The following is a 20769-nucleotide window of genomic DNA, read 5'->3' on the forward strand; positions in this document are numbered from 1 at the left end:
TGAATTGTATCAGAAGAGGAATGGGAGGGAAGAAAGGAGAGGAGAGAGGGAAGAGAGTAGAGGAGGGGGAAGGAAGTAGGAAGGTTGGAGGGAAAGAGGAGGAGAAGTGGGGAGAAACGGGAGGGGAGTAGTGAGGGAAAGAGGAGACGAGAGGAAGAAGAGGGAAGTAGGAAAGAAAGGAGAAAGGGAGAAAGAAAGTAGAGAAGAGGAAAGAGAGAGAAGGAGGGTGGATGCAGTGAAAGGGGAAATGGATGAGCAGCACCCAAACTTACGTGTATGTATCTATGTATTGCAGTATATTTGTTGACTTGTTTGTGGAAGAAATGGAAAAAATATAAATGAATATAAACTAAGAAATAACCCTAATCGTGATAGACCTGTCCTTCGTGAATTTATTTATTTATTTATTATTGGGACTTATATGCCGCCCTATCTCCCGAAGGACTCAGGGCGGCTAACAACAATAAAACACAATAATACAAATGTTAAAAAAGATTAAACTAACAAGCCCCAGTGATAAAATATTAAAAACATTTTCTTTTTAAAAACCCCTATCATCAGTCCAGGTCAGCCTGATGGAAAAGAAATGTTTTGAGGTCGTGACGAAAGGACCGGAGATTTAAAGCTACAGGTAATCCTCCCCTAACAACCAGCTGCTTAGCAACTGTTGGATGGACAGACTTCTCTTCTCCAGCTCTACTTAGGACCTGTTTTCAAAGCTCTGAGGGTTACCCCCTGCCCCGCCCCCTGAATCTTGGGTGCTTAGCAACCAGTAGTAGTAGTAGACTTTATTGTCATTCCAATAATATACAGTACAGTACACAGTGAAACGACGTTTCCCCAGAACCAAGGTGCTACATCAGACGACAGGAATCAAAAGAAGAGCGGAACAACAAACTACACATAACTCTAAACTAAAAACTTAAAAAAACTACAAATACAAGTATTTATAGTTCCAGTTTCTTCGTGTTGAGAATTCTAATGGCTTGTAGGAAGAAACTGTTACACAATCTGGATGGCCGAGCCCGAATGCTCCTGTACCTCCTTCCAGATGGCAAAAGAGTGAAGAGTGTATACGAGGGGTGTCTGTAATCAGCCACGTTTTTGGCTTTACGGATGCAACGTGTGATGTAAATATCCATGACGGAGGGAAGAGCAACCCCGATGATCTTCTCTGCCATCCTCACTATTCGCTGTAGGGTTTTGCGATCCGAAACGGTGCGGTTTCCAAACCAGGCAGTAATGCAACTGCTCAGGGTGCTCTCAATAGTCCCTCTGTAGAAGATTGTGAGGATGTGTGGTGGAAGCTGTGCCTTCCTCAAGTTTCCTCAGAAAGTAAAGACGCTGGTGGGCCTTCCTTGTTATGGAACAGGTGTTGAGGGACCAAGAGAGACTCTCCGCCAAATGAACTCCTTTATGGCTGTTGTGTAATATCCAATGGTCACACCATCATAATTTTCAGCAGTTTTGATGTTATTTATTTAGCGTATGGCCACTGAGCACTTGGACAACTACTAAAATTATGTAGAATTTTTTATCATTATATACTAAGGTACGCATATGATAAAAATATGTGGTCACTGTTGACTTTTGATTTCTGGCACACACATACAAAAAATTGCCCTTCAGGGAAAATGGGTTCACTTAATGACCATGATGTTTGCTTAACTGTGACATTCGCTGAACGACTATTGCCAAAAAAAAAAAAAAGCTTGTAAAATCAGGGTTGATCAAGCGTGACCAATTTAATGACCACAACTTACGCGCCTAATTCTGGGCTCAATTATGGTCGCATGTTGGGAACTACCTCTATATAAGTCTACGGCCGTAACTTTGTCCTTTTGCTCCAACAACTACTATAAAGAATCCAAGATTAATTATGGACTATAGAAAGTACTTTCTTTGTCTCATCTAAATTGCATCTAAATTTCCTTCCATTCAATTTCACTGCATGACCCCTTCGGACAGGGAGAAAAAAAGATCCTCATACCCACATCCTTCATGACAATGCTAGATTTTAAATGCCTTAAACATTTTCTCCTGCACTCGCCTTCTCTGTATTCTTATACTTTTCTTGTAAGGAAGGTATTCAAGACTTTGGGGTTGTTCAATCTGTTTCCTAATGATCCTTAGCAGAGAATTTTCCCTTGTTCATAACTGCTGCACAGTTAACATCACTGAGTTATCTACTACGACCTGGGTTTTGTTGTTTTTTTCTCATTTAGTTAGGGACAGTCAGTGCCCATCAACGTATCTGTGACGTCAGGATTCTGTACCTGACCGTCATTGTTTTGCACAATCCACTCTGTAAGCGAAGAATCATCAAGTACTTTTGCTGATACCAATTTGGGCCAAGGGTAATTTCTCATTAACACTAATAAGCAGCTGCCTACTTGAAGCAAGCCTTCTCCTCTTCTCTCTCAACAAGACAGAATGCATTTGCAAAGACATCCCCTTCACAACTTAGGGCCATGCAACTTGAAAGATTATCTTTTCCCCACACAGACCTGGAATACCTTATGTGATTGATTAAAAAAAACATCTTTGTTTTGCTTCAAAGCTACTGTTTTATCCACATTCAAAACGGGCACGGATTAGATCGCTTACAATTTCTGCAATGAATCGTGGAAGTTGTTAACTGGGCAACAGGCTTACTTCGGGATAATTGCACTTTTATCACGAAAGGCCCTTCCCTACAGGGTAAATCTGGTCAAACTGAAGAGGGGCATTTAGAAGAATCACAGGTGCCATGTATCAACAAACCTCTAAAAAAAGTGACCTCAGCCCATTCTTCTCTACAGCTTTTCCGTGCTCTTTACAGTTTTAAATAGCTCTGAATTGGCTTCCAACACTGATCCTATCAGTTCTCTGGTGTGAAAAACAATCAGGCTACTTCTAAAATCAATCTGAAGGTCTTTAAAACAGACAGAAAGGAATAAAATTTCATCACCGCCACAGTCATTGTGTGCATGACAAAAAGGGGAGACCTACCTGTCAGGTCTTCTAGCCGTAAGCTTGTAGAACGATTAAGTGTATAACTGGTCCTGGCTGCCAGTTTCCCTCCTAGCATAGCTTCATGAGAAACCACTTTTCTGTTGCTGACCTCTGGAAGAAAAAAGACAGATGTCAATGTTAGCAAACATCCTGGGTCAACCACAAATAACATTTCTGAGTCAATGAAAGTTCCGTACAGGTCTCCACACGCTGACTGCTTTAAAAGGTCAAGACCAATATACTATGAATTAAGCTCAGAAAATGATCACAGGAGCCAGAATTATTTTGAGGTTAACATCATACAACCCCTTTGCCAATGTACTAAATCAGGGGTCCCCAAACTTGGCCACTTTAAGACCTGTGGACTTCAACTCCCAGAATTCCCCAGTCAGCATGGCTGGCTAGGGGATTCTGGGAGTTGAAGTCCACAGGTTTTAAAGTGGCCAAGATTGGGGACCCCTGTACTAAATAACATTTGTAATAGCAGCAGTTTGTGGGCAAGACTGGGACTGAGGTATGGCACAAGAGTACAGTGCAACCAGTTAATTGTGTTTGCACAGATGTTATTCGGCTGGCAAAGAGGCGTATTATGAAAGTTTTGCCCACAGAATTATGCTCCGTTGGCTTACCCAATCTACTGTGCAAATCTGAAGTGTGTTTTGTTAAAGATACTCTACATGTTTAGAAATGGAGGCTTAAGTGTATGTTGTTGTTAGCTGCGAAGTCATGTCCGACCCATTGCGACCCTATGGACAACGTGTATAAGGAAAGAATAAAACGAAGTGTAAAATAGCAAAGAAGCTTCAGTCTGAAAGTGAGAAGTAAAGTGTGTACATACTCTGAACCTCCTGGGAAGGGCTGGGCAAAAGAGTCCTCAGCTTCTTCAAAGTGTTTACCGCCACATTCAGGTAGATGTTGCGGCTGGTGCTTCGCTCATACACCACCTTCTCCTCAGCAAGAGCCTGTGAACACCATTCCCACCATCAGCATTTTTGAATTTCAATATACCAAATGAAATTGCTAAGGCAGGAAGTAGGAGACTAGAGAGAACTATTGTGTTAACATGTATCAGGTGGCTTCCAGTGCCCCCAGGAGAATGGTCAAATAGTCATCAACAAGGATAAGCAGGAAGAAAAAGGCAAGTTTCTACAATTAGTCCTCGACTTACAGCCACTCGTTTAGCAACTGTTCAAAGTTATAATGGCACTGAAGAGTCACTTATGCCCATTTTTCACATTTAAGATCATTGCAGCATCCCTGATCAAAATCCAGACACTTGGCGACTGGTTCACAGTTGCAGTGTCCTGGTGTCATACGATCCCCTTCTGCAGCCTTCCGACAAAGTCAACGGGGAAGCCAGGTTCACATAACAATTGTGTTACTAACAACTGACGTGATTCACTGAACAACTGGGCAAGAAATGTCATGTTGTTGTTGTTAGCTGCGAAGTGGTGTCCGACCCATCGCAACCCCATGGACAATGTTCCTCCAGGCCTTCCTGTCCTCTACCATCTTCTGGAGTCCATTTAGGCTCACGCCTATTGCTTCAGTGACTCCATCCAGCCACCTCATTCTCTGTCGTCCCCTTCTTCTCTTGCCCTCAATCTTTCCCAGCATTAGGCTCTTCTCCAGTGAGTCCTTCCTTCTCATTAGGTGGCCAAAGTGTTTGAGTTTCAACTTCAGGATCTGGCCTTCTAAAGAGCAGTCAGGGTTGATCTCCTCTAGGACTGACCAGTTTGATCGCCTTGCAGTCCAAGAGACTCGCAGGAGTCTTCTCCAGCACCATAGTTCAAAGGCCTCAATTCTTTGGTGCTCAGCTTTTCTTATGGTCCAACTTTCACAGCCATACATTGCAACTGGGAAGACCATAGCCTTGACTATATGCACTTTTGTTGGCAGGGTGATGTCTTTGCTTTTTAGATTTGCCATGGCTTTCCTGCCCAGGAGCAAGTGTCTTTTAATTTCTTGGCTGCAGTCCCCATCTGTGGTGATGTTGGAGCCCAGGAAAATAAAATCTGTCACTACCTCTATTTTTTCCCCATCTATTGGCCAGGAATTGAGAGGCCCGGATGCCATGATCTTGGTTTTCTTAATGTTAAGTTTATGTCATACGATGGGGCAAAACTCTCTTAACTTGCTTAGCAATGCAAATTTTGGGTTCAATAGTGGTCGTAACCTGAGACTAGCTGTGTTTGTAACATAGGGAACAGTACTTTGAGAACTAAGGTAAGATATATAGACCTGTGATTCTCTTACTATTCAAACAGGAAGCTCAACATTGGGCTGGCTGTCTTAACTTTGAACATGCAAATGTGTTTGCTCAGTGAACTTCTTTTTTTTTTTTTAACGTGATTCAATCCCTCCATCATTTGGGCCTACAGTTAAAGAAGCGCAAACTATGAGAGTTCAAATATGCCCAAGCATTCCTCCTATCGTTACCATTACAAATACACAAACCTTGTCAAACGCTCCCTGCTGTGAGGGGCAGAACTTCAAGCACTCATCAATGAAGAGGTTGAGGTACCTCTGACGGATGTTGGTGGGAACTTTGGCACCATATTCTGTGGGAATAACTGGCCTTTTCAAGGATGTGCTCTATGGAACATGGAAAGGGGGAAGAAAATAAGCTAATTTGATAGCACAGTTACTACAGTGCTTTTCCTGACTCTGATTGGTTCTTCTACTAAGCTATATATGAGCTATGAGCTACCTATGGTCTAATAGCCAACTTTCTGCAGCATCCAACAGCCCACAAGATCATACTCCTGAGATTCAGTGGTGAGTCAAACAATTTCCCCCCCAAAAAAAACACTGGAAACAATCTGAATAAAAATTAGGGGTCCTTGGTGGTCTCTTGGGCTTGACTGTTCTCTTGCAGATGTTTCATTACATCTACTAGCACTGCTGTTACCTAGTTTAGGTAATGAAACGTCTGCAAGAAAACAACCAAACTCAAGAGAGCACCAAGGAACCCTCATTTAAACCCTGAGCTACAATTATTCTCCTTTACTGGTATTTCCCAAATTATCCAAAATTCTGCCTAGGAATGACTCAAATACCATTTATATACAAAGCTGGACTATAAATCCTAGAAGAAACAAAAGGAAGCACAATCGTGCACAAGCATTTAACCTCAACACTCTTTGACTTCCAAATGTTAGAGGCTAAAATTGCATGCAGGGGAATGTTTCATGCGCTCAACTTGAAAAGTTAACTACAAAGCATATACTGGCAATTCATCACCTGCAGAGTGGGAGTATGGGCTATCCTTTTTGGGACACTTGTGGTAGTTGTTTTAGATACCATCCCAGTCAGTGTTCGAGCTTTCAATACTGGAGCATCAACACCATTGGAAGAGGCCACACTTGCGGGTGGAATGATCTTCTTAACGTTTCCAGGAACTGAAAGGGTGCACACACAAAAAAGAGAATATTCAGAAGTAGGGCGAAACTCTGACAAGTCTTAGAATTATGTAAGTCATGGAAAGGATGAGGACTGACCTACCCACTTCACGTAGACCATTTAGGGCAGAGGCATCCAACCGTGGCATCTTTAAGGCTTGTGGACTTCAATTCCCAGAATTGAATGGCATTCTGGGAGTTGCAGTCCACAAGTCTTATAGTTACCAAGGCTGGACACACCTGATTTAGGGAGAGTTGAGAAGAAGAATGGAGCAAATGTCGAAAACCCGCTCCTGAATCTCTTAGAAGTCTTTGCTCATCTTTGCTACTAAATTTGGTAACTGAAGTTCTCTAAGTCATCCGGAAGGGGCCACGTTAATGCCGTCTGAACTAGTCACACCTTGTTCAGATACAGCTGCCACTCAATACAAGGAAACAATCAAGCTTACCATCTAGCGCAGATTTGTTCTGCTCTAGCTCTTCAGGTATCCCAGGTAGGTTATTACTTTACTTCCTGTTTTACATGTTTTTGTTATCATTTCACCCTGTTTAGTGAGATCTATGAACTCTGGAAAAGGTCTCAGCATTGATAAGGTGTGAACATGTAAAAACATAAATAAATAAAAAAGTTCCTGGCTTGCATATTTGCTACTTGTTGCTGGATTACAGAGACTGAGGGAAAGAGAGACGAAACAAAAAAGGATACACCAGACTAAAGGCACTAATGGAATGATAAAAGGCGTAATTATCTAGCCATGGGTTAATACAAGGGCAATTTGGAAATAAACCTCCATTTGGTTATCAACGACAGACACTCACAGATACAGAACTTTTATTATACACATTAGAAAACTACATTATGGACTTCAGTTTTGCGCCATAGCGGCACGGTTGAGGGATTGCAGAGCTCCACACCCCACGGCTGGTTTTGCCCTGCCAGGAGACCCTAAATGGGTTTAAAGTTGCCCAAGAGAGCTGATGAAGAAGGAGGGCCCCCTCCATGGATCATGGAAAGACAGCGGTCAAGCCCTGCAACCTGACAGGAAAAACGTTAGCTGCACACCAGGGACTAGCCTAAACTACCAGCGGCCAAAGTCCAAAACTACTAACTAGAACAACCGTGAACAGCGTGCTTGGATTTGGGTGAGAATATCAATCTTCTCTCTCCTATTTTGTAACTGATTTCCTGGAAAAGGTCCCCCAAAAGCAAAATTTCCTCCGAAAGTGAGAAGGGAGGGGACCACACCCTCACACCTTCCATAGACCGAAGCGGCGATTTAATTTTTATGGGGGACAGAAATATATTGCAATGAACTTAATAATAGTACAGTCTGGATAAATCTGAAAATTATGACTTTAAGACTTTACAACTGAAAGAGTATTGATGAAATTACAAGGAAATAACTCTTTGCTTTAAAAGTTGGAAAATGAATAGCCACTGACAGCTAGTGGAGGATTAGATCAGACATGTCAAACTCGCGATGTCAAGTGATGCCGCGCAACATATCGGAGTCTTTTCGCCATTGCCGGCAATGGGGTGGGCGCAGCTTCCGGATGACGTGTCTGGCCTGTGGGCCGGCAGTTTGACACCCCTGGATTAGAGCATAGAACAAAAGCTGCATTGAGTCAGAAATTGGAAAGAGACCCAGAAATAAAGAACAACTTGTTCCTTTGAACCTCAGTGGCTTCTCACCAAATAGAGAACAGCTGGGAACAGAGGAAAGAAAACACACTGGGCTACCTACTACAGCAGGGGTGTCAAACTGCTGGCCCGCAGGCCAGATGCGTCATGGCAAAAACGCGCCCACCCCATTGCCGGCAATGGAAAAAAAGTTGCAATGTCTCGCAACACGTCATGTGACATTGCAACTTTGACACCCCTGTACTACAGAGTGAGAACTATATTTGTTTTAAAAACAGATGACTTTCTGGGATGATAAATACTTAGTGAGCTGTGATCTCTAAGCTCAAGAATTATTTGCAGAGAAAGAAAAACCTTGACTTTTGGCTAATCTTCTAGGGGGGAAATTTACTGGAAAGCTCCTAGGTGGTTAAACATTCTAGACTGTAAATTTGACTGGCTGATAATTGTAAGACCCCTGAATAGAAGAACTACGATAAAATACTGCTTTTAGCGATGCTTTGATAATTGGAAATGCATTGGATTATAAAAACCATATATAAAGACAAGAACTATATAAAATTTGGTTGTTTGGACTTTAAGATTGTCTAGTTTGGCAAGGCTAATTACAGAGACTATGGTATGGGTGAAGAAGGAGAGTGCAAAAGTTGGCTTGAAACTTAACATTAAGAAAACCAAGATCATAGCATCCAGCCCTCTCAAATAGATGGGGAAGAAATGGAGGTAGTGACAGATTTTATTTTCCTGGGCTCCAACATCACCACAGATGGGGACTGCAGCCAAGAAATTAAAAGACGCTTGCTCCTGGGCAGGAAAGCCATGGCAAATCTAGACAGCACACTAAAAAGCAGAGACATCACCCTGCCAACAAAAGTGCGTCTAGTCAAGGCTATGGTCTTCCCAGTTGCAATGTATGGCTGTGAAAGTTGGACCATAAGAAAAGCTGAGCACCAAAGAATTGAGGCCTTTGAACTATGGTGCTGGAGAAGACTCCTGCGAGTCCCTTGGACTGCAAGGCGATCAAACTGGTCAGTCCTAGAGGAGATCGACCCTGACTGCTCTTTAGAAGGCCAGATCCTGAAGTTGAAACTCAAATACTTTGGCCACCTAATGAGAAGGAAGGACTCACTGGAGAAGAGCCTAATGCTGGGAAAGGTTGAGGGCAAGAGAAGAAGGGGACGACAGAGAATGAGGTGGCTGGATGGAGTCACTGAAGCAATAGGCATGAGCTTAAATGGACTCCAAGAGATGGTAGAGGACAGGAAGGCCTGGAGGAACGTTGTCCATGGGGTCGTGATGGGTCAGACACCACTTCGCAACTAACAATAACAACAATGGTACCAATGAAAGACTGTCGGGAGGGGGGAGATAAAGTGGATGTTACATTCCTATCTAAAAGTGGTAGGAAACCACACCTAATATCTCCTTCTGAAGGCCCTAGCCTGGAACATCAGAGACCTGCAGGAGCAATACTTCAGGACAAGGCAAATATTTTTCAAGAGGAAATTTATGCAATGGTGTGACAGATTCAAATGACAATAGTTTCAAATCATGATGAGATTAAAAACAACTTTGACAACATAAATGAGCACATCTTCAACTTAAACCTACAATTTAAAAAACAGCAACAAAGAATGAACAAACAAACCAGATAACAGAATACAAACTAGAAGACAGTGACCCAAAGAGGAAAGCTACAAATGAAGAGAACCACAGTCTAATACAAACAAAAGAAATCTTGCAAGATTTTGCCACAACAATGGAAGTGGAAAAGATATATTTTTTAGGACTTCAAAATAAACTTCAAGATTGGAAAGAAGATCTAACAAAACGGATTATAGAGTAGCCAGGAGAATTATTAGAGTCTGGGAGACAAAAAACACACATCCTACCTAATTTGTCTTTTTTATTCTATTCCCAACAACGTTCACAAAAATACAGGAAGAATCCCCTGGCTACTTCGCAAAAGAAGGCTAGAGTTAGATTCAAGAGATTTGATGTGACTTACCAGATGGACTATTATACGATTAAACACTTATTTGAATATGGTTAAAAGAATAAATAAATTATGGGTACAAAGGGGCCCTCAGCAAGAGGGATAAGATATATAAGTAGTATAGTAGCCTTTATAATATATGAAATATAAAAATATTGAAATGGTATATGTGAATGAAAAGTTTGGATATTTAAAGGTTTGAATACAGACGGGAAATTAAGCTTAAATAAGAATCTTGAAAACAGGATAGTGACTTAATAAGATGACTTTTATAAATACAATTGAAACATAAGCGGAGCAGAAAAGATAATAATAATAATAAGTTGGAAGGGAACTTGGAGGTCATCTAGTCCAACCCCCTGCTCAGGCAGGAAACCCTATACCATTTCAGACAAATGGCTGGCCAGTCTCTTCTTAAAAACTTCCAGTGTTGGAGCATTCACCACTTCTGGAGGCTGATGTTATTTGTACAAACACAAGAAAAATGTTTATATGACTTCCGTGTGGCGCTTCAGCAGCGAGGATGGTCGGATTTGACCGCCGGCCCTTCGATCCCGTTGAAGCGGCGGAATAGCAGATGATCAGCTGTTCCGCCGCTCGAAAACCCTTCTCCTTGGGCAAAGAGGGAAGGGGGAGCTTCCAGGTAGGGGTAGAGCTCCCTTAGAGCCCCAGAACAAATGTGAGGGTGAGAGCCCCCCCCGAAGCCTGGAAATGCTCCGGACGAAGGACTCTTCTGCTTTAGCAGAACAAGACGCTGAATCTACTCCTGCCGGATCTGATTGACATCTTGAGTGACGGTAGCAGCAGAGCTGATGCAGGAGCAATATAAATATCAAGTACAAAGCTTTAACTCTGAAACTCAAACTCTCTTCCTGCTCCAATGATCGTTTTGAAAGAAGGGGAAGATGGCGCCTGTTTTTTTTTTCTTTTTAACAAGAAGCGAAAGTGTTTTTTTTTTCAAAGTAAAGTGACTGTTTGAACTGAGTAGGAATATGTAAAATGGACTTTTAAACCTTAAAAGAGCTAGTTATAATTTGGAGGTGCTAAAAAGTTATTTTCAAGATTTGGTTATTTCACAGTTTAACTACAAAGTAATAAATGGACTAGAAAGTGAAAGTGTGTATTGAAAGTTATTAGTTGCAAAAATGGCTCCCAAACCGCATAGACCAGTTTTTAAAAGTGCGGAGGCATTGTTTGTTCAGCAATCTGGAACGCAGTCTTTGAAGTTACCTCCCGAAGCTGCTGCATCTGTATTGACTTTAAAAGATTTACAATATGCTCTAAACCAGACATGTCAAACACAAGGCCCGGGGGCCAGATCCGGCCCACGAAGTGGTTTCATGCGGCCCGCAAAGCCATCCTGGAAACAGTGAGGGAATGGCCCCCACTGCCTTGGCCCTGGCCCAGAGACCCTCCTTCTGCCAGAGACCCTCAGATCTGTCCCACTCCTGCCCAGGCCCCCATAGGCACCTTTGATGCGAACGATGTAGAGCTGGCCATGCCCACCCAGTAGGCCATACGCACTCTAGCCACGCCCACCCAGTAGGCCACAACCTCCCAGGCCACACCCACACGGCCCCCTGAGGGCAACCCCAATGCTGATGCGGCCCTCAATGAAATTGAGTTTGACACCCCTGCTCTAAACGATGCCTTAAAAATTCAGTCTGAAAAAATATTTGAGGTGGCGGCAGAATTTATTGGAAAGGAGAGCAAGAAAATAAGGGAGGATACTTTGATGGCACTTCAAGTGTTTTCAGGCTGTATTGAGAATCTGGATGAATGTGTGGAAGAAGTGAAACAAAATAATCTGATGCTGGAGGCTAAAATGGGTGAAGTGGAGAATAAAATGCAAAAACTTGAAGATGAAATGATGATGATGCAATATAGAATATGGAATTTGCCTTGAGGATCAGAGGCTTGAAAGAAAATCTGCAGGAGAATCTGGAAGAGATGTTGGTGGATGCCCTGGCGCCTATTTTGGGGTTTCAACTTGAGGATTTTTTTGGGAAGATAGATAAAGTATTTCGTGTTAATTCTTGGATTGCTAAACAAAGGAAACTGCCAAGGGATGTGGTTGTGTATTTTACAAAGAGAAAGATTAGAAATGAGATCATTCAAATCTCTTATAATAAAAGACTTAAAGTGGCTAATCAGGAGGTTTTGATTCTGAAAGAGATTCCTCCAAGAATTTTGAGAAAAAGGAAAGATTTTTTCTTTCTGACAGATGAATTAAAGAAACAGCTTCGGTTCAGGTGGGAGATACCATCAGGGATTGTGGTGAATTATTCTGGAGAAAGATATTGTCTTAATACAGCAGGGAAGGCACGTGATTTTTATTCTAATGTATTGAAAGCAGGCTTACCATCATCCTCAGAAGTCAAAAAAGGAAAGGAAGAAGGAGAGCGACAGTTACAAGAAATAGTTTCGGAAGCTGTGCAATCCTTGGTTTTATTTAAAGATCTTAAGATTCAAAGAATGACATGGGCTGCATTTAGATTTAAGGAATAATAATAATAATAACAGTAGAGATTAAGGGAGGACTTTGATAGAAATAAGATTTAGAAATGGAACTTGTTAAAAGATTGTAGGATAATCAAGATCTAATAATGGTGGATATTTGGGGATGGTATTTACAGTAGATCTTAAAAATTAGTATGTATGTATTTAAATTGTTAGTCTAAATGTTGAAGATGTGGTTGTGCTGATGCAATGTATTATGTATGGTTGAATTGTAAAAGATTACAATTTTAAAAGTTAAAGTAATTTAGTGGAATATGTAAGATCTTTAAGATATTGGAAGAAGGCTGATTTGTTTATTATAGAAGAATGGATTTTGAAAGTTTTGAATAAGATAGAAATGGTAGAATTTGGAATATGTGATTAATTTAATATTAATATTAACTTAATTTAATTTTAATTTTATATTGTATTGTTTTTAAATTTTGCCTTGTAAACCGCCCTGAGTCCTTTGGGAGTAGGGCGGTATATAAACCGAATAAATAAATAAATAAATAAATAATATTTGTAATGGAGATATATTATGATGTTTAAGGAGAGTTAAAGCGCGACTGGATTTAAAGTGTAGTTATAGTTAGTTAGTATATTTTAGATTAAGATTGTGAAAATAATACCCTGTATTCTGCTTTGGGAAGTTGGGGGGGGGGCTGGGGGAGGTAGGGGTATTGGGTGGGTTAGGGTATGGGTTAAGAGGTGGGGGGGATGGGGTTTATGTTCAAAAATGTACTTTAAAACTTTTTAATAAAAAAAGAAAAAAGAAAAATGTTTATATCAAACCTTGTATGTATTGAAAGTATTAAGAATTACATTTGCTTAATGTTGATAAAAGGAGAACACTATTGGAAGAAGAGAAGATATATCATTAATTGATTATGGAATTATAGAAATTATTATTGTTTTTTAAATATATGAACCCAGACAACACACTGTTTACTAAGCACTCAATAAAATAAGTTAAAATAAAGAAGAAAACTACAACATTACATTACTTTTCAACATAATCGCCATTCAAATTGAGGCACTTGTCTTAATGTCTTTCAAGGTTTGAAATTCCTTAGTAGTAGTCGCTTGGCGCCAAAACTGGGCTATGGGGGGAGGGGGGGTGTGATCAAAAATTTCCCAATGGAACTGCTTCAAAAGTTCTTGGGTGTGTCTAGTGGTGTGTGGGCGACCATTATCGTGAACCAACACCACACCAGAAGTGGTGCCATAGAAAATCCCGCCAAATGTGAGGATGCCAAAGGAGTACTGCTAGTGAAGTTCGTGGAGCGTGGTTCACCCATCAATTCAGACGTCTACTGTAAAACGTTACGAAAACTCAAGACAAGCCATCTATAACAAGCGTTGGGGCATGCTGACTTCTGGTGTGGTGTTGGTTCACGATAACGCTCACCCGCACACACACCCTATAGCCCAGATTTGGCACCGAGCGGCTACTACTAAGGAATTTCAAACCTTGTAAGACGTTATGACAAGTGCCTCAATTTGTATGGCGATTATGTCGAAAAGTAATGTAAGTTTTTCTAATATGTATAATAAAAAGTTCTGTACCTGCGAGTGTCTGTCATTGGTAACCAAACAGAGGTTTATTTCCAAATTGCCCTCATACCTTTACCAAACTGATACAAAGAACCTGGTCTTGCCACCTAGGGAACTTTATGAGTAGAGACTGTATACTGGCTCCAAACAGAATTTAAAATATCCAAATATAAAGAGAAATCCAAAGACAGCACAGGAGTAAAAGTTAGCTTCCTTCCTGTTTCGCTACTGAGCTGCGAATCTCTGAATGTGTGAGCAACATGAATTTGGGGTTTCTTTATTGAGAGAGGTGTAGCATCTGCGTGGCCTTCCTCCTCTTTCCCTTCAGACTGCTCAGCTGATGCACGATCCCCTTCAGCAGGTGAGAGGATGAGGACACGCTGCCTTGCTTCTCCTGAAAGAATGAAAAATTCTTCTGCAAGAAAAACAACAACAACAACAACAACAACCCAGAAACATTCACTTGCCCAACTTGGAAACTGCCGAAAGAGCTGCACTGGGCACGTGAGCAATTCGCTTCCTTTCTCCTTTGTGCATAACAATGGAAGTTCTTCGAGGTGCCACCGGCAACTTTGTGGTCGGCAGGGGTTGCTGTGGCCGCTGCTGGGCCAGCTGCGCTGCCTGCTTTTGTGCTAGCTGAATCCTCTGGTAGCAGACCTCCTGGGCAGTTGGGGGCCGGTAAGGCCGGACCACCGGCTTGCTTGGGACTTCAACCTGAAAAGGAAATAAGTGTAGGGACGCTGGTTTGCATGATAAAGCAGAAACCTGTCACAGGCGGAATTCGGATCCACAAATCTTGAATGTAAGTCAAACTGGCAAAAGTATGGGTCAGAACGATTGGCCTTACCAATCCTGAGCACATGATTCACTCACACAAGACAAAACCCAAGCAAAGAGGATTTGAAGACAGTGCAAACAATGTTCCATCTACACAATTTGGGACATATTTGTTCACCTGTGATGTTTTCATACTGAAGACAGGTGCTGAACCTACATACACCTTTGCAAAAGGGTTTGGGAAGGGCAGATGTGCTAAGAACTTGCAAATATTTGAGTTTCAGAATTTCCAATCCATTTCACAGGAGTCCTTTTTTCCCCTTGCTCTGCAACAGCGCTTAATGGACAGATGGAAGGAACACGTATGACTTGTGAAAACAAAGAGCCCATTGATGTTCCAGAAGAGGCTAATCAAGGTCTGCACACGCACACACACACACACACACACACACACCTAAAGATCCAGCAGCTAGAATCTCCTTACTTCATTTTGTTTTAAAAAGATCTGTTTTCAACCCGCAAACCGAAAAATGTAGAGAACATTTTTTTAAAGAGGAAGGAAGCTAGAAATAATTTCTGCAAAGAAAGGAATAGTTTAAATACTTATACGAAATGCAACATCTATATGTCCCATTAACAATCTCACAAATTTAAAGGTAAATACTCTGAAAAATACTGGTGGTGATCTAAACCAGGGCTTTTCAACCGGTGGTACGCGTACCACTGGTGGTACGCGAGCACCTGGCTGGTGGTACGCAACGTCGCCTTCCTCCCCCCACCTCTCCCCCAAGCCTCCCCCCCGCCCCCCCCCACTCCTTCCCAGCTCACCTGCTGCCAGAAAACATGCTGCTTGGTGGCGGCCTGCAGGAACCTACCAGGGCACGCAAAGAATGCAGGTGCCGAGCGAGGCCCCACCCTCCCCTGGGACTCACTGTGCTGCAGCAACCAGACTGAACTCTTCTTGTGCGGGATCAGTGTCGTCCTTCCCCCAGAAGCAAGCACGAGCCTGAAGGGGACAGAGCCATCCACTCCCTCTGCAGGTAGGTGTTCACATCCGCTCGCGTCCATCTTTTTTTCCTCCCCCCTCCGCACAAGCTTGCGATACCCCTCACGGCCCTCACGTTGCTTCCCTCCCTCCCTCCCGGGACTCGAGAGTTTTCCCCCTCTCCTCTTCCCGATGTGCCCGGCTTTACGGAGGGGAAAGCAAAGCGGCCAGACAGTGCGCGCCCTCCCCGAGGACTCATCCTGCGGCAGCACGTGGGAATCGAGGCCCACGTTTGTTTTCCTGATGCGCGCCAGGGCAGGCAAAGCCATCAGAACACAGGTGTGGAGGGAAAAACACACCTGGCTGACTCCAACTGTTGGCAACTCTGTACAGCTGGCCCTGACCTCTGCCACCTGGAGTCCGTCGGCGGAGGTCGGGGCCGGCCATACGGAGTCACCAGCTGACCAGCGCCCCCGGATGCGGCCTCCCAGGCGCACAGCATCGCGCCGACCCGCTGGGACCTCTGGCGACTCCATACGGCTGGCCCCGACCTCCGCAAGTGGAAAGCTAGGGAGATTGCCAGGATTGTGAATTGGCGCATGCTAAGAAATGCTGATCTCACGCTCCTGCGTATCCCAATTGCTTGCCTTGCAGCAAAGTCCAGGAGCGTGAGATCGACATTTCTCAGCACACGCCAATTCGCGCTCCTGGCAATCTCCCTTGCTTTCCACTTGTGGAGGTCGGGGCCAGCCATATGGAGTTGCCAGAGGTCCCAGCGAATCGGTGCGTGGTGAGAAACGCCGATCTCGTGCTCCTGCGCATCCCGATTGCTTGCAGAAAGCAAGCTGTTGCTTGGCACAATAGTCCTCCTAAGCAAGGAGCTATGTTGTAAAAAAGCAGTAGTATTGTTTCTGTGATCCCTGTCTTTGCTAGTTATCTGTTTAGGTACAGCCCTACCCCTATTTTAAAGGGGAAAAAAGATGAGTTAAAATCATAACCACACTGAAATTCATTTCTGAGCATAGATAGATTGCTTTCCTCATCTACCGACCACTTGCCATGGCAGCTTATCACTGGAGGAAAAAAAGTAAGGTTCTCTTTTCAGACAGACAGTTCCTACACTCCCCCAGTCCCCAAAAGCATTCTCTTAAAAAAAAAGGCAAGCACTTGCTCCATCCTACTGGACACCTCTCTGAGAACACAAGCTTTGAAATATTGAAACACAGAACTTGACAGGAAGCTTTATGATAGTACAAGTCATCACCAATGATTTCAGTCAGAAAGTTATTGAGAACTGTGTTATAGCCAGTATTTACTGGCCTCACTTAAGAAGCAACCTCAAGCTCCCAGAGAAGGGAGGGAGGAGGGGAGGGAGGGAGGAGGGGAGGGAAGGGAGAAAGGGGAGGAGGGCACCCACCCCACTTCCACTCCCCTCCCCCAGAGACCCATGGATTCCCCCCACACAGACATCCTGAAACCTGAATGATGAGCTGTCTCCCCCCCCCCCCGCCAGCCATTGACTTCACTTGTCAAAAAGTTGCAAAAGGTGATCACATGACTCTGGGACACTGTGACCGTCATAAGTATGAATCAGTTGCCAAGCATCCGAATGTAAATCACATGACCTTGGGGATGCTGCAACAGTCATAAGTGTGAAAAATGGTCATTAAGTCACTTTTTTCAGTGCCGTTGTAACTTCGAACAGTTACTAAGCGAATTGTTGTAAATCGAGGACTACCTGTACTTTATCATTTTTTTTTTCCTATTTTTTTTGGTCACGTTTTTGACACCTTGCTGGGCGACTGGTGGTACTCGGATGTGGCCGTATCCTAAAAGTGGTACAATGGGTGAAAAGGTTGAAAAGCCCTGATCTCAATCAGGACTTTTCAACCTTTTCACAGATTGTACCCCTTTTAGGACATGACAATGTTCGAGTACCACCAGTGCTTAGCAAGGTGTCAAAAACTTGATAACGAGGGGGGGGGGGAAGGGCGGGATTTTGGGTTTTACTGATTAGATTCATTTGTTGTTATAGAAATGGCTAGTTTATACTATTATGGAAAAGTAAAAAGTTGAGGTTCGATGTTAAGGCTTCATTCTACTACAGGGGTCTTCAAACTCAGCCCTTTTATGACTCATGGACTTCAACTCCCAGAATTCCTCAGCCAGCATGCCTGGGAATTGGACGCCTCTGCCCTAAATGGTCTACCAGAAGTGGGTAGCTCAATCCTCATCCTTTCCATGACTTAACATAATTCTAAGACTTTCTGGGAGTTGAAGTCCATGAGTCATAAAAGGGCAGAGTTTGAAGACCCCTGTTCGACTACAACAGAGGAAGTTGGAAGTCAATGCCTTTTCTTTTCCCTTCCTCTCCCTCACTTTTTTCCCCCTTCTTCCTCCCCACTGTGTGCTACTACTCGCTTTTCTATTTTTTGTATTTTATTCCATAATCTAATAAAATGTTACAAACGTAAAAAAAAAGGAAAAAAGTACCAGTTTTAATTTCTAAACTGGCGGTTCCTTTGCTCTCAGGCCATGCAGAGGACCACCCCACCACCCCCCGGCAGCGCAGGCTGCATGGGTGAAGCAGTTATGTTTATGTTTATGTTTATTGGACTTATATACCGCTTTTCTCCCATAGGACTCAGGGCGGTTCACAAGGTATTTAAAATAATAATACAAATTACAAAAGTTAAGAACAATTAAAATAATTAAATTTAGTCCTTGAATAAAATAAAACCCCTGTTAAACTCCAATTAAAACCCCATTAAAATAAAATTACAATTAAAATTCTCAGTCCTGGCCGGAAAGCTCAAAGAGCCAGGTCTTCAGGTCCCGGCGGAATGAACGGAGGTCAGGGGCAGTCCTGAGCTCTACGGGCAGCTGGTTCCAAAGGGCAGGCGCACCCACAGAGAAGGCCCTCCCCCTGGGTGTTACCCGCCGGCAATCTTTTGCCGGCGGCACCCTGAGAAGGCCCTCCCTGTGGGAGCGCACAGGATGAAGGGAGCTTGATACCGGCAGCAGGTGTTCCCTCAGATATCCTGGACCCAAGCCATTTAGGGCTTTATAGGTCATCACCAGCACCTTGAATCTCACTTGGAGGGCAACCGGAAGCCAATGCAGCTCGCGGAGCAGAGGTGTTACATGGGAGTATCGGGAAACCCCCATCACAACTCGCGCGGCTGCATTCTGCTCCAGCTGAAGCCTCCGAGTGGTCCTCAAGGGCAGCCCCATGTAGAGAGTGTTGCAGTAGTCCAACCGGGAGGTCACGAGCGCATGAGTGACTGTGCGTAGGGCATCTCGGTCCAGATAGGGCCGCAACTGGCGCACCAGGCAAACCTGGGCAAAGGCCCCCCCTGGTCACGCCTCCTGGGCAAAGGCCCCCTGGTCACGGTTATTAAGGAGCAAGGGAATTCCCTGCTTCTAGATTAGCTGGGATCTTCAATATTTATATGCGAATGTTACGTACAAAAAGTTAGATTCTCTTTTATGTTCTCCATATCTTACGGCAACAGGAATACGAAGAAAATGAAAAGCTACACATTTAGGATCACCTTGAAAGTTCCAAAGCTATTTCTAGAATCTCACATACTAGAAACAAGTGTAAGCCAGACAGCCTTAAAGATGTCCTGAGTTCTGACTGTAGCACGTATCTAAAAAACATAAATGCAAACACAGAGGTGTACATTTTCAACACCTGAGGGAATCAACAGGATCTAGGTTTCAACACTGCATTCACAACCTCATATTACCTGGCTGGACGTAAGAATATGCCAAAAAATCTCATCAGCAAGAATAGAGATGTTCAAGACTGCATCACAGACAAGCTTCTGATGCCATTTCGAGATCTACTTACATGTCCTTGCTTTGTTACATGAGAAATCCTCCTTTTTTGTCCAGGAAAGAGTGTGGTTAAACTGTCTTCCGTCAACTTTTCTTCACCCCCTTCCTCTTTTGATAGCTAAAGGAAAAAGAAGAGAGAGAGAAAAGTAAATTTCCAAAGTAATAGGAGGTTTGATGTTTGTTTGTGTATCTTTCAAAATAACAAAAACACAAAGCTCATTTTGAAAAGCAGAACAGGTCACTGCTGCCTATTACAGCTTAGAGCTGAATTTGGGGAGGGGGAGATATCATCATTCTCACAGGGCAAAGAAGAAGAAACAGTCTCTCACATTCTTTGGTAACCACCTTCCAGATACATTGGAACTGAAACTGATAGGGACTTCTGCAGCTGCCGTGAACACATCTGGAAGACTGGGAAAAATTTATGGCTGAATTTGCTGTAGTAATTTTGCAGACAAGCAAATAACTTTATTTGGTCTTACCTTGCACCTGATGTGACTTTTAAATCCAGGATACAGATTTTTATTTTTTTTTAAAAGAATTGCTACTGTAGGGGTTGAAGGATGCTTCTTAAAAACAAAAAAATAATCATGTTTGGCCCACTGTACTACATAACTGACACATCCCTAATTTCCCCAATACAGGTAGTCCTCAACTTACGACCAGAACTGAGCCCAAAATTCCCACTGCCAAGCAACAGATTTGTTAAGTGAGTTTTGCCCCAATTTACAACCTGTCTTGTCCCAATTGTTAAATGAATCACTGCAGTTGTAATGTTAGTAGCTGCAGCTGTAAAGTGAATCTGGCTCCCCCCCCCCCCGGTTTATTTTGCTTCTCAGAAGGTTGCAAAAGGTAATCACATGACCCTGGGACACTGCAGCGGTCACAAACATGCCAAATGTCTGAATTTTGATCACGTGACCACGGGGATGCGGCAACAGTCGTTAAGCGTGAAAAACAGTCAGACGTCACTTTTTTCAGTACCACTGTTAACTTCGAACGCTCACTACACGAATGGTTGCAAGTCAAGGATTACCTGTATCACATATTGGAAGATTTTACGGAAGCTACAAGA

At 43.1% G+C, this 20769-nt stretch overlaps 1 protein-coding gene across 7 annotated transcripts in view; it reads right to left on the reverse strand.

The window, feature by feature from the left end:
• The window catches only part of REXO1 (RNA exonuclease 1 homolog), a 56934-nt gene that overhangs the window by 18336 nt on the left and 17829 nt on the right, over nucleotides 1-20769 (reverse strand). For all 7 annotated transcript variants that reach the window (XR_014028678.1, XR_014028679.1, XR_014028680.1 and 4 more), the window contains exons 3-8: nucleotides 19708-19812; nucleotides 14557-14803; nucleotides 6238-6395; nucleotides 5452-5589; nucleotides 3833-3956; nucleotides 2992-3105 (exon numbers count right to left, since the gene is read on the reverse strand). Coding sequence is in view for 3 of the 7 variants with exons in the window: in XM_081345786.1 (XP_081201912.1) it covers nucleotides 2992-3105; nucleotides 3833-3956; nucleotides 5452-5589; nucleotides 6238-6395; nucleotides 14557-14803; nucleotides 19708-19812 (886 nt within the window). In the remaining 4 variants the exon portion in view is untranslated. The remainder of the gene's footprint in view (nucleotides 1-2991; nucleotides 3106-3832; nucleotides 3957-5451; nucleotides 5590-6237; nucleotides 6396-14556; nucleotides 14804-19707; nucleotides 19813-20769) is intronic.

This window comes from Vipera berus (genome assembly GCF_964194415.1).
Source record: "Vipera berus genome assembly, chromosome: 1".
NCBI lineage: Eukaryota > Metazoa > Chordata > Lepidosauria > Squamata > Viperidae > Vipera > Vipera berus.